At 44.3% G+C, this 13369-nt stretch overlaps 1 protein-coding gene across 3 annotated transcripts in view; it reads right to left on the bottom strand.

The window, feature by feature from the left end:
• Positions 1-12559, bottom strand: part of LOC148003328 (putative sperm motility kinase W) — a 37253-nt gene extending 24694 nt beyond the window's left edge. Inside the window, exons 1-4 of one of the 3 annotated variants that reach the window (XM_087568092.1) lie at positions 12445-12533; positions 2699-4273; positions 1769-2264; positions 103-535 (exon numbers count right to left, since the gene is read on the bottom strand). In XM_087568092.1, the coding sequence (XP_087424218.1) occupies positions 2243-2264; positions 2699-4215 (1539 nt within the window). In that variant the 5' untranslated portion in view covers positions 4216-4273; positions 12445-12533 and the 3' untranslated portion in view covers positions 103-535; positions 1769-2242. Of the gene's footprint in view, positions 1-102; positions 536-1768; positions 2265-2698; positions 4274-12444 lie in introns of all 3 variants that reach the window. The other 2 variants (XM_087568091.1, XM_087568093.1) reach the window with 2 other exon arrangements.
• Between the last annotated feature and the right edge of the window lie 810 nt (positions 12560-13369).

Raw genomic sequence — 13369 nt, 5'->3', positions numbered from 1 at the left:
AGGAGAAGGCGATGCTGGCATAAACCACCTTCTGTGTTCCTTCCTTCATTATATGAAGACCAGGCTTCGGACACTCATGGTCTACAGCACACAGATACTTACTGGACTCCATCTTACTTTCAGCTGCATGATTCACTCAACTTAGGCCTCTGGATTGTCTGTGAAGCTCGGTTGCCAGGTCAACCCTGAGAGTTTCTCCTTCCCTGAAATGTGTCCTGAAAAACACCTCACAGAAACATTCATTCCATTCTCCATACCCCACCAGGGGCTGACATCTACAATTCCATGATCACCATTGTTCTTGTCTAAGCCTGAATTCTTGATTGGCAGTAGATACAATGCATTACCATGGCTGCTGGCCTCTTAGAGGCAATATCTGGCATCAGGCACGGTAATACCTATTTAACTTGCCATTGTTGAGCAAAACAATCATAGCTCAAATGATAGTTATGAATCAGTCCATGAGACGGGAGAATGATAAAAGATTCTTCGAACATGACATGGGAGGAAACGTGGAAGGCCTGGAAGAAAGAGGCTGTGAAGAAAAAGACACAGGTACCAGATAAAATGTAGTCAGCATAAGACAAGAGCAGCAGACTCCCCAGTGCCACACCCTCCATCAGTCGCCCCAAACAGGAGGGTATTTATTGGGGCAAACTCCTACTTCTCTTCCTTGACGCATGTCAGTAATCCTCCGAGCAAGACCACTTCACATGGTGTGCAGTGTCCTCACAACTCACATTATCTGCGGTGGACAATGGTTCCTAGTCTTTCTTCATCAAACTCCTGCCCGAGACCACACATTCCTCCATTTCTGCTTCATCACTGACAGGAAGTGTCCCAGCACACTCTTGCTTTGTCCCTCTCCATGTCCACTCATTTCTTCTTTTCCCTATTCCTCCCTCTGATCTCCTTTTGTGTATCCGCAGCTCCAACAGTTCACTCGGGGTTAATGGCCTTCTTCCACAGAACCTTCAGAAGGGAGCTTGGGTATGATGAAGTGAACACAGTGGGGTGGAGCCTGAGAACTACATGGATGTCTGCTCTGTTTGCAGAGGCCACTGTTCTAGATGCTCTCAAAGCCTTTTTCCACAAACACGACAAAAGTAGGGACATAGACTTTTATCAGGTCACAGCTGCATGTGACTACTTAGGGAAATCTAGCAAGCAGGGCAGGCGCTCCAGGGAGGTGAAGGGTTTAAACATCGTAGCTGAAACAGTATATTTGGAGGATGGGTGCTGTGACCTGTAGCCCTCCAATATCTGACTTGCATCCCTCTTGTTGCACATACAACACCAAAGGCATAGCTCAACTATGCCATTTCACTTTCCCCTCAAAAGAAACAAAGAATGCTGAAGGGCCTCTGTTATTGACATTGAAGACAGGACTTCCGGAGTCCTCAGCAGGATAGGAACCAACTGAATTTACAGGGCTGTACCTTTTTCCTGCCATTTGACAGCTCAGCAGCATAGAACAGGATGATGCTTCAAGGCAGCTTCCTACTTGTCTGCCTTGACTCATGCAAGGAGCCATCCAAGCAGGCCCTCTTCTCCTCATCGTTGGCCAGGCTGATCTAGTTACATGCTGTACCTCTCAGGAACTGTATTCCTACTCTTGATTGCCCCAAGCTCCTGCCTAGTCCAAAACAAGCATCTCTTTCATGGCACTTTGTGGACAGGAAGTTCCTAAGGACAGAATCTATTCCTCGCACTACACCCTCTCATTTCTGTTTCCCATTCCATCCCATTTGCCAATTGTTCTGCTTACCTCCTTTCACCTGTTTTCCTCCTTCCAGGGGACTTACATGGTTCTTGCAGGCCTTTTCAAAGGACAGTCACAAAATAAGATGGAGGGTATAAAGTGACCAAGATGATGACACTCGTCCTCCTCAGGACTGAGTAAGTCCTGTCTTCAATGTCCATGACAGAGGCCTTGTCATGAGACAGGTCATTCCTGCCTGTAGAGGCCTCTGTTTTAGATGCTGTAGGCACTGGTCCTATAGCATGTCCAGAGCTGGGGAGGTGGAGCCTCCCCCGCTAGATGTTCCTTATGCGCACCTTTCTATCCACGAAGCAGTGCTGGGGCTAGAGGAAACTGAAGGAGCTGCACACTGAAAGTTCAGACCCAAGAGCTGGAGAGGGACACAGAAGCGTGTAGCCCTGGGTTGGAGGAACACAGCAGCCTGGGGTTCTGTCCTGACTTTCTGCTGTGGCATCACTCCTCAATAGGGCCGGAATTCTATTAATTCATTTCAGTTTCCCCACTTCAAAGCAAAAGAAATATGAAAGTGCATCTATTACTGACCGTGACAGAGGTAGGACTTATTCAGCACTGAACTCACCTGATCTGCCATAGCTCTCACCTTCCTCCTTCCTCTATAAAATTTCTCCCCTTTAGCTAAACTGTCCTCTATCTCTTTCAACCCAATGTGCCCCATGCTATGCTATCTGCTTGTGACTCAACCCTCTAGACATTTAAATGAGGGTAAAGCTGTGGAATTGGGCCATTTAATGTGCTAGACATCTTATATTTTTGCCGTATTAGAGGGTCCATCTTATCGTTTGCAGAGGATATTAAAAGGCATATCCTAACCGCACAGGAATTGTGAATCTGGGTAGCCAGTCCAGCTGTGTTTTCTAAGGGACTTCACTATCCCATCTTTTCTTTGTTGCACCTAACACAGGGATTCAGGCTCACCATGGGGAGGGCAGACAGCAGCAGCAGCAGCATGCTTCCAGGAAACGGAAAATTCGCTTCTTCATCAGCTTCCAGCCCCTAAGTGGCCTAGAAGCAGAAGCTATGGGTCCAACTTGGGGCTGGTCCCTGGAAATGTCGAGCTCTGGGGATGGTTCTTCTTCAAAAAAGCCCATGTTCACAAACCCTGTGGCTGTTCCATCCTGGGCTGATAATGGAGAGAAGTGTTCGCCACGTAGGCTGTCCATAGAATTTCTGTTGACTGCAATGTCCTCTGTAGCAGTATTAGTGATGTTAACTGCCAGAGAATATCCTTCTGGTACTGGGTCATCTGAACAGGGCATTAGGTCCACGGAGGAGTATTTGGTGAGCATGGGGTACCTTCTGCAACTCTCGCCTCTTTCTTCCACACCATCCTCCTGAAAGTGACTCTTGCCAGCTTCTATACGGGTTGAAGGAACAGGTTCACTCGCTCTCCTCTTCAAAGCTGGAAGTAGGCTAAGGGCACCTGCAGGGCTGCTGTTTGCCCAGGGCTTCTCCACTTGTTGATGGCTGTCCCCACAGTTCAGCTGGTATTTTAAAATATTAAAGGTTGCCATTACTTCACCTTTGACTTGCCTGTGTGTTAGGGATGACACAATCTCTTCACAGGTATAACCAATGGTGAACATTGTGTTCACGATCCTGGGAAGTATTCCTTTTGTGGCAAGCAGCCTATGTTCTTGAATGGGGCCCAGCCACGGTCGTTCCACCAGCTGATATATTGTCAACCTGTACCAGGTGGGGACCATGAGTAAACGTGCAATGATGATGTGACACGGTTTTGACAAGTGGTAAGGAATGGGACACATGGTAGTAGTGATGAGCCTGTGCATATCCTCAGTGGTAGCTTCTAGATATGGAAAGTGCCCAGTGACCAGAACATAGAGGACGATGCCCAAGCTCCACATGTCACCTGCCAGCCCATCATAGGGTTTCCTTGCCAAGATCTCTGGGGCCCAATAGAGCAAGGAGCCACAGATCTCCTCCAGCATCTGCCCTTCTGTGATTTTAATTGCCATACCAAAATCACAAAGCTTTGCATTTCCTGCCGCATCGACCAGAATGTTTTCTAATTTAATATCGCAGTGTGCAATGTGTCTTTGGTGGAGGAAGTGAACCGCCGACACCACCTGCTGGAAAATAGGTCTGGCCTCCTCCTCTTTCATACAGCCCAGTGATCTGAGGCAGCTCTCAAGGTCCTCTCCTGCCACATATTCCATGATAATGTAACTTGCTGTCAGTGTGTCGATCATGTGAAAAAATCGAACAATGTTTCTGTGTTCTAAAGATTGAAGGAGTTCCACCTCCAAAGTGATGTCAGCCACACTGTTGATGTTTTTATCAAGGACCTTGACAGCCACCCTTGTGCCTGTGGGAAGGTGACAGGCAAGTTTCACCTCTCCATATGAGCCAGAACCCAGAGATAGCAAGATCCGGAAATCTTTTTCAAGGATGTTCACTTCTGTGTGGCCGGCCATGATGCTTGCTTCAAGGTCAACCACCTAATCGCATGTGTTACACCAGGAACATACAAGGCTAGAAATAAAAATGAATGCAAGTTTGGAATGAAGGCTTACAACTAAGAATTCTCTGTCATGAACCCTAAGATATCCCAAACCACCCAATGATGCACCTCAAGGACATATAAATCCCAGAAGATCCCAACCGAAAACTGGTAGAGCAGGAGTCCTGGTAAAGAGCAGAAATGGTTCCAGTGAACTGGGCATGCAAAGCGAAATACTAACATGACATCAATAATGAGCTGGCACTCATTGATAAGTGGCTATTACCCAAATGCTTGAATTACCCTAGATGCCTAGAACAAATGAAACTCAAGACGGATGACCAAAATGTGAATGCTTCACTCCTTCTTTAAAAGGGGAACAAGAATACCCTTGACAGGGAATAGAGAGGCAAAGATTAAAACAGACACAGAAGGAACACCCATTCAGAGCCTGCCCCACATGTGGCCCATACATATACAGCCATCCAATTAGACAAGATGGATGAAGCAAAGAAGTGCAGACCGACAAGAGCCGGATGTAGATCGCTCCTGAGAGACACAGCCAGAATACCGCAAATGCGGAGGCGAATGCCAGCAGCAAACCACTGAACTGAGAATAGGACCCCGTTGAAGGAGTCGGGGTGGGGGACTGGAAGAGCTTGAAGGGGCTCGAGACCCCATATGTACAACAATGCCAAGCAACCAGAGCTTCCAGGGACTAAGCCACTGCCTAAAGACTGACCCTGGACTCTGACCTCATAGGTAGCAATGAATATCCTAGTAAGAGCACCACTCGAAGGGGTAGCCCTGGGTCCTGTTAAGACTGAACCCCCAGTGAACTAGATTTTTGGGGGGAGGGCGGCAGTGGGGGGAGGGTAGGGAGGGCAACACCCATAAGGAAGGGGGTAGAGGGATTAGGGGAATGTCTGCACGGGAACCAGGAAAGGGAATAACACTCAATTTGGCTAAGTGGTAGAGCGTTTCCCTAGGAAGCACAAGTCCCTGGGTTCGGTCCCCCGCTCTGAAAAAAAAAAGAACAAAAAAAAAAAGATATACTCAAGTTAATAAAAAAAAATGAGCTGGCTATTTTCAAGACAACCATGCAAACAGTTAACCTGAGTTATCAAGTGGGACTTCTACATATTATAAACAGAAAACAATGAGATGATTTTTTTAATTTAAAAATAACTCAATTTTATTCCTTGTACCAATATCAAAATTTACAGGGCAATACATCTGATGTAATAAAAAGAAAAAGAAAAGGCTACAACAAATGAAAGACCTCAGAAATATACATCTAATTGACACTCTTGCCTTAATCGGTGGCTGCACTATTTTGCAAACTGTGGTATGACAGTCCTGAACAAGAGGGGCTTCCTGTTTAAGCTGCAATGACTTCTCTGGCTATAGATCGTCGTTCCTTCTCTGGCAGATTTTTACAGTTCCTCCACTGCATTCAGGACAAGTGTCTCAAAGGAGCCTGCAGCTTTCCTGACGACTCCTCATTCTCTCTCCCACTAAGACTGTAGTAGAAAGTAGCCGTTTCTGTTTTATTTTAAAACCTTCTGCTGCCACATCCACCACTTCACCTCCAGAGTCGTAGGCACCACCATCGGGACTGCCTGAGCTTCTTCCACCAAAACTGCCCCCGCTTCATGGCTCCATAATTTGATGGCTGCTTCCCACTATAATTTCCAAAGTCATTAAACTTACCACCACTACCATAGCTACCTCAAGCAAAATTTCCTTCTTCATTGTAACCATCATGTCCTCCTCCACCATCACCATATCTACCACCTTGGTTTCCATAACCTCCTCTACTATTGTAACCAGGACTGCTACCATAGCTGTCACCATCACCTCCAAATCCATTATATCTACCACCACCGCCGCCATGACTATCTCTGATGCCACCACATTCATTACCGTAGCCTCATCTTCCACCAGTTTCCTCCACGACCCATCAAGTAGACAGATCCACCTCCATGACCTCTCTGTGATCCAGCAGACTGCATCTCTTGTTTACAAAGGGCCTTTCAGTTCACACTTATGCCCATTGATATTATAGTTTTTCTGAACAAGAATTGTGTCAACTGTGTCATGACCATCAAAAGTTATAAAAGCAAATCCTCTCTTCCTCCCACTCTGCCTGTTTCCATAACTTCTATGGTTTCAATCATGCCATACTTTTTAAAGTAGTCTGTCTGATTATATACTGGGGTTTACTCTTTAATAACACCAACAAAAATTTTCTTCATTAAATGAGCACCAGGCTTTGCAGAATCCTCTTTAGAATATCTCTCTTTGGTTCCACAACACACCCAGCAACATGGTGTGGCTGACCACACATCGTGGTATATGCTTCTTTAACACAAGAATAGGTAATAAAAACAAAACCACTGGAAGGTTGTTTGAGCATCTCTCCTTACCACACAGTGTGTAATTGTGCTCCATTTCTCAAAATGTTCTCTTAAGCTATCATCTGTCAGTTCAAAGCTCAGACCACCAATAAACAGCTTGCTTCACTGCTCTGGTTCCTTTGGATAGTGGCTCTCCAATTTGAGACCAGACTCTCCTCTTCCAACTAGAGTGCAATATGGCTGACATGATGTTCTACAAATACTCTACTATGACTACAATCCAGATGATCTTTCAGGGACATTTCAAGTTTTATGCTTCCAGAAATAAGAATATGCGAAAGGAGATTGTAGACCTGTGTGAATTTTGAAATAAGATGAAATAAAACACATAAACACAAGAATCATAAGCAACGAGTATTGAGTAGCAAAAATAGTAGCTGCCAAATATTCAAAGAATTCAAGAAGTGAGGGTCCAGAGAGCCAAATAACCTTATTAAAAAATGGGTTACAGAGCTAAACAAAACATTCTCAGTTCAGGAATATTGAATGGCCAAGAAGCACCTAAAGAAATATCCAACATCCTTAGTCATCATGGAAATGCAAATAAAAATCCTGAGACTCCATCTCACATCAGGCAGAATGGCTAAGACCAAAAATTTAGGTGAAACCAGATGCTGGTGAGGATGTGGAGAAAGAGGAACACTCCTCCATTTTTGGTGGGATTGCAGACTGGTACAACTACTCGGGAAATCAATCTGGAGGTTCCTAAGGAAATTGGACATTGTACTACCTGAGGACCCAACTAAACCACTCCTTGGCATATACTCAAATGATGCTCCAACATACAACAAAGACACATGCTCCACTATGTTCATAGCAGCCTTATTTATACTATCCAAAAGCTGGAAAGAACCCAGATGCCCTTCAACAGAGCAATGGATTCAAAATATGTGATACATCCAGAAAGACATACATGGTATGCACTCACTATTAGCCCAAATGCTTGAATTACCCTAGATGCCTAGAACAAATGAAACTCAAGACGGATGATCAAAATGTGAATGCTTCACTCCTTCTCTAAAAGGGGAACAAGAATACCCTGGGCAGGGAAGAGAGAGGCAAAGATTAAAACAGAGACTGAAGGAACACCCATTCAGAGCCTGCCCCACATGTGGCCCATACATATACAGCCACCCAATTAGACAAGATGGATGAAGCAAAGAAGTGCAGATCGACAGGAGCCAGATGTAGATCGCTCCTGAGAGACACAGCCAGAATACAGCAAATACAGAGGCGAATGCCAGCAGCAAACCACTGAACTGAGAATAGGACCCCCGTTGAAGGAATCAGAGAAAGAACTGGAAGAGCTTGAAGGGGCTCGAGACCCCATATGTACAACAATGCCAAGCAACCAGAGCTTCCAGGGACTAAGCCACTACCTAAAGACTATACATGGACTGACCCTGGACTCTGACCTCATAGGTAGCAATGAATATCCTAGTAAGAGCACCAGTGGAAGGGGAAGCCCTGGGTCCTGCTAAGACTGAACCCCCAGTGAACTAGACTGTTGGGGGGAGGGCGGCAATGGGGGGAGGGTTGGGAGGGGAACACCCATAAGGAAGGGGAGGGGGGAGGGGGATGTTTGCCCGGAAACCAAAGAATTATTATTAAGTATTAAATAAATTTAAAAAAAATATGTGATACATCTACATAACTGAGTACTACTCAGCTATCAAAAACAATGACTTCATGAAATTCTTAGGCAAATGGAATGAACTGGAAAATATCCTGAGTGAGGTAACCCACTCACAGAAAAATATACATGGTGTGCATCCATTGATAAGTGGATATTAGCCAAAAAGCTCGAATTACCCAAGATGGAATCCACAGGCCACAGGAAGCTCAAGAAGAAGGATGACCAAAATGCTGATGCTCCCACTCCTTCTTAAAAGGGGAAAAATATTCATAGGAGGGGATATGGAAGCAAATTTAGAGCAGCGACTGAAGGAATGGCTGTTCAGAGGCTTCCCCACATGTGGCCCATGTATATATAGCCACCAAAACTAGATAGGATTGATGAAGCTAAAAAAAATGCGTGCGGAAAGGGACCGGATATAGATCTCTCCTGAGAGACACAGTCAGAGCATGTCCAATACAGTAGTCAATGCTAGCAGCAAACCACTGAACTGAGAACAGGACATCCTTGGGGGGAATTAGAGGAAGGATTGAAAGAGTTGAGAAAAAGTGAAAGAAAGAGTTGAAGGAGCTTGCAACCTCATTAGAACAACAATGTGAACCAACCAGAGCTTCGAGGGACTAAACCACTACCAAAAGATTAGACATGGACTGACCCAGGGCTCCAACTGCATAAGAAGCAGAGAATAGACTTGTTGGTACACTGCTGGAAGGAGAAACGTTGGTCCTGCCAAGGTTGGAACCCCAGTGCAGGGGAATTTAGGGATGATGGGATAAGAGGGGGTGGATGTCGGACAACACCTATATGGGGGATTGGGAGGGCATGGGAGGTTATGGGCCGGAAATCACAAATGGGAATAACATTTGAAATATAAATATAGCAATATATCTAATAAAAAAAGACAAAAATAAATCAAAAAAATTATTATTTGTTAACTTTTACGTATCAATTGCCTGTAACATAAGTGTTTACCCAAAGTAATAAACTCGTGTTTTAGATGAAAAAAAGAAATAAAATAAAAGAAACTCAAAAAAAAAAAAACAAAAACAAAAACAGTACTCCCAACAATCTGAGGCCCGCCCCCGTGGATTACCCAAATGTGTAAAAACATTGGAGAAAAATATATACCAGACTTACAGAAATTATGTCATGAACGAGAAAGCAAAGGACTACATCCAAACTCATGTCTGTTAGTATTGCCCTCTTCCTCCAACCAAATAATCACGATGGAAAAGAAAGCATAAGCTACCTCCCTTCCTTGGTGAACGTAAACATGAAAATTGTAAATGAGAGCCCTCGGTATTTCACATCCATTTCAACAACAGACTACAGAGCCCTTCATTCACAATCAAAATGGCCTCATTGAGGAGCAGTAGGACAATTTGTATCAAAAATAAATTGAACAACAGCAAAGCCTGTAAGGAGTGACTGGGGAAGAGTACATGTAGTAAGCACTGTGACAGTGAACTGTTGAGGGACGAGGAAAGTCACTGCACATACACAAATTTTTACTTGAAAGAAAGCAGTTCCACAAAGAGAAATGGGCTACATTTTTGTCCCTTGTGCTTCAGGAGAAAGGAGAAGCCTGAGTACAAACACATGGTGGACAGAATGTGGTGTTCAGGAGATAATGATCAAAGTCCACTCTACACAAGCCATGGGGTTCCCAGAGAATGAACCACCAATCCAGGAGAGATCATGGGCTAGACCTAGGTGCCCCGACTCCCTGTGCACAAATATAGCATAAGTACAGCTTGGTCTTCATGGGTGTTCCCAACAACTGGAGAAGGATTGGTAGAAGATATATGAGGGGGTATTGGGACGTGAGGTACGCTGAGATTGGTATGTAAAAAATAAAATATAATGGCTTGTTTATTTTTTTATTTTTATTAACTTGAGTATTTCTTATTTACATTTCGATTGTTATTCCCCTTTCCGGTTTCCGGACCAACATCCCCCTCCCCTTCCATATTGGTTTCCCCTCCCCATCCTCCCCCCATTACCATCCTCCCCCCAACAATCACATTCACTGGGGGTTCAGTCTTGGCAGGACCAAGGGCTTCCCCTTCCACTGGTGCTCTTACTAGGCTATTCATTGCTACCTATGAGGTTGGAGCCCAGGGTCAGTCCATGTACAGTCTTTGGGTAGTGGCTTAGTCCCTGGAAGCTCTGGTTGGTTGGCATTGTTGTTCATATGGGGTCTCGAGCCGGTACTTTCTCTGATTCCTTCAACGGGGGTCCCATTCTCAGTTCAGTGGATTGCTGCTAGCATTCGCCTATGTGTTTGCTGTATTTTGGGTGTGTCTTATTGATAATATATTTATAATACATGTAAGTGCAATATAAATTTAGTGTAGTGTATTATACTTGTTTTATAATCACGATATATATATTATGATATTACAATTTCAGCCTGTAATAATTTGTAGTCATAAAATAGTATATTTATAGTTTCAAATAACAAAATACTTTGATATATAATATAAGCAATTACCATAAATATCATATTATATAACATATAACATATATGGCACAACTAATATATATCCTGTGTACCATACACATTGAGGATAAGTATGCTTGCAGACAGGAGTCTTGCACAGTTGTCCTCTGAGAGACTCCACCTACCAACTGACTCAGACAGATGGAGACACCTGCAGCGAACAGTGGATGAAGATTGGGGACTCCTGTAGAATAATGGGGGAAGGACTGTGGGGACCCAGAGAGAATAGGAACCCTACAGGAATACCAACAGAATCAACTAACCCTTGAGAACCCTTGGGGTTCTCAAAGTCTGAACCACCAACCAAAGAACATATACAGTTGAACCTAGGCCTCGCCTCCACATATGGAGCAGATGTGTAGCTTGATCTTCATGTGGGTCATGAACAACTGGAGTGGGGGCCATCCCAGAAGCTGCTGCCTGTGCGTGAAAAATGTTCTTCTAGCCTCGGGTGCTTTGTCTGTGTCCATGGGAAAGGACACATCTAAGCCTGCAGAGACTTGATATGCCAGGGTGGGTGGATACCCTGGGGGCCCACCCACTGAAAGGGGAAGGGGAGAGGATGGGAGGCAGGATTGTGGGAGGAAGTGATCAGGAGGGGGACAGTGAGCAGGAGGTAAAGTGAATAAGTTGAAAATAAGAAAAATATATGTTTTATACAAGGAAAAGGTAATGAAGGAAATTACAAACTTGGTTTTCAAAATGAAAATTAGGTCATAATTAATGAAGAAACAGATACCATAGGTAAGTTAACCCTAGAAGAAAATCCAACAATACTAAGAAAGGCTTCTTACATCTAGTTCTGCCATGTTCCGTCACTGTCCACGGGAGGCCTCCTCTCTGAAGGAAATGGGAGCGGGGAGCCCGTTGGGACTTTGGGAGACAGAACAGGCAAGGGGAAACCTTGGAGGAGTGAGTGAGGTGAGGATGCTGTTAGGAGGTTTGGAATGAGAGAAGAATCAAAGAAAGTAAAAATATAAATGTGAATATAAACTTACGTTTACATGAATATAACTATGAAAGACCAAACACAAACCCCAAGAGCAAAACCAACAAACTGTGAAACAACTCCTGCAGTCTCAACAACTAACAGAATGATTGGCAAGAAGTTCAGTACTCTGTGAAACTGAGGCAAGGCACACTTTCCAACTCTTTTCATCATCAGGCAACGTGTGAGATGAAATACCTTTGTCAGGACAATGTTTCAGGAAAACGAGTGGAACTAGAGAAGTGTGACTTCAAACACGCCGATCCCACAAACACAAGTGTCTCATTTTGTTTCCTACAGGCCATGAGTAGGCAGGGGGATTGCACCCTTGAGCTATGGGAAGTACTTGTCACATCCAATGGAAGGGAAATGAAGTAAAGCCAATAAATAGAATCCAAAGGCAGGACAAGCAAGATGTGTGAAGTCATGATGATTTCCTCATTGTGTACAGTTAATACAGACCACCAAAGGTGTAAAATAGACAGAAACAAAGGCAAACAGGACGAGTAGATGAACTTGATCAAAGGAATAGCAGTTGAAATGAAGAAAAAGAACATAAAAGTATCCTTAAAACCCAAACCAAGAATGTAAATAAATAAAAAGTAAATGAAGCCAAATGCCAAAGCCCAAACTGAAAACCTAGGAAACAAACTCACTATGTTCAGATCCAACAAGTTGAGGAAAAGGCCAAATCTGTGAGAAGCAACTGAGTCCAACTGCTCTCTCACAAACCAACTGCCTCTCTGAAGCACAAGGACAGAACCCAGCCTTAGACAGAACCCTGCTATTGGCTGGTATCTAACATTCTAGCAGTCTCATTATGATGTCACATGCAATAGGCCAATCAGAGATCTGATGGTTTTTTTAATGTATTTCCTCTCACATTCTTGACCCCAACTTCTGTAATGCTAAGTTTCCTTGTGATTGTGATCAAATGCAGACAAGGATCTACTTATAGGAGCAAGGTTTTGTTTAGCCTCAGATCATCAGGAAACATAATTCACCATAATGGGAGCTGCCAATGCCATGCAGATCAGCATAGCTGTGCAGTTGGTTCCATGGCATTTCCAATCCCGGACGTCCTCTGTCATGTCCCTGTCTTTTCTATGTAGCACTAGTGCAAATCTTAAGTCTGTTTCTCTCCTCAGTCAGTGTGACCTCCTCAGTCTGCACAGGCTATGCAGACCTTGAACATGAACCCAGAAAGGCAGGAGGAGCAGACCTTGAGCTGTAGGATTCATCAGACAGAACAGCAACACCTGCCTTGGCTGCAGCTGCAAGCTTTGATGTGCTGGAATTCACAGACTACAAAGATATGGAAACCTGTTGCATAGACAGATGTGCTGTTGCTATGCTGTTCTGGGGATGGGTTTTGTAGTTGTTCCCTTTATATACACTGTGCTGAATATTAAAACTTTGAGCCTTAATCAGAACACTCTATTGGTTCCATGTTTCTCTCACCCCCTGCCCTTTTCATTTCCACTATCGTTTTGGCTGAGCCCTGCTCAACGTTAAGCCGCTGGGGTGAGGCTCTATTCTAGCTGCCATGACCCTCACAGTCAGTCAACCAGTCTGTCTCTC

The sequence above is a fragment of the Rattus norvegicus genome, chromosome 9, assembly GCF_021556685.1.
Source record: "Rattus norvegicus strain SHRSP/BbbUtx chromosome 9, alternate assembly SHRSP_T2T, whole genome shotgun sequence".
NCBI classification, from domain to species: Eukaryota; Metazoa; Chordata; class Mammalia; order Rodentia; family Muridae; genus Rattus; species Rattus norvegicus.
This window is presented reverse-complemented; position numbering and strand designations above follow the sequence as displayed.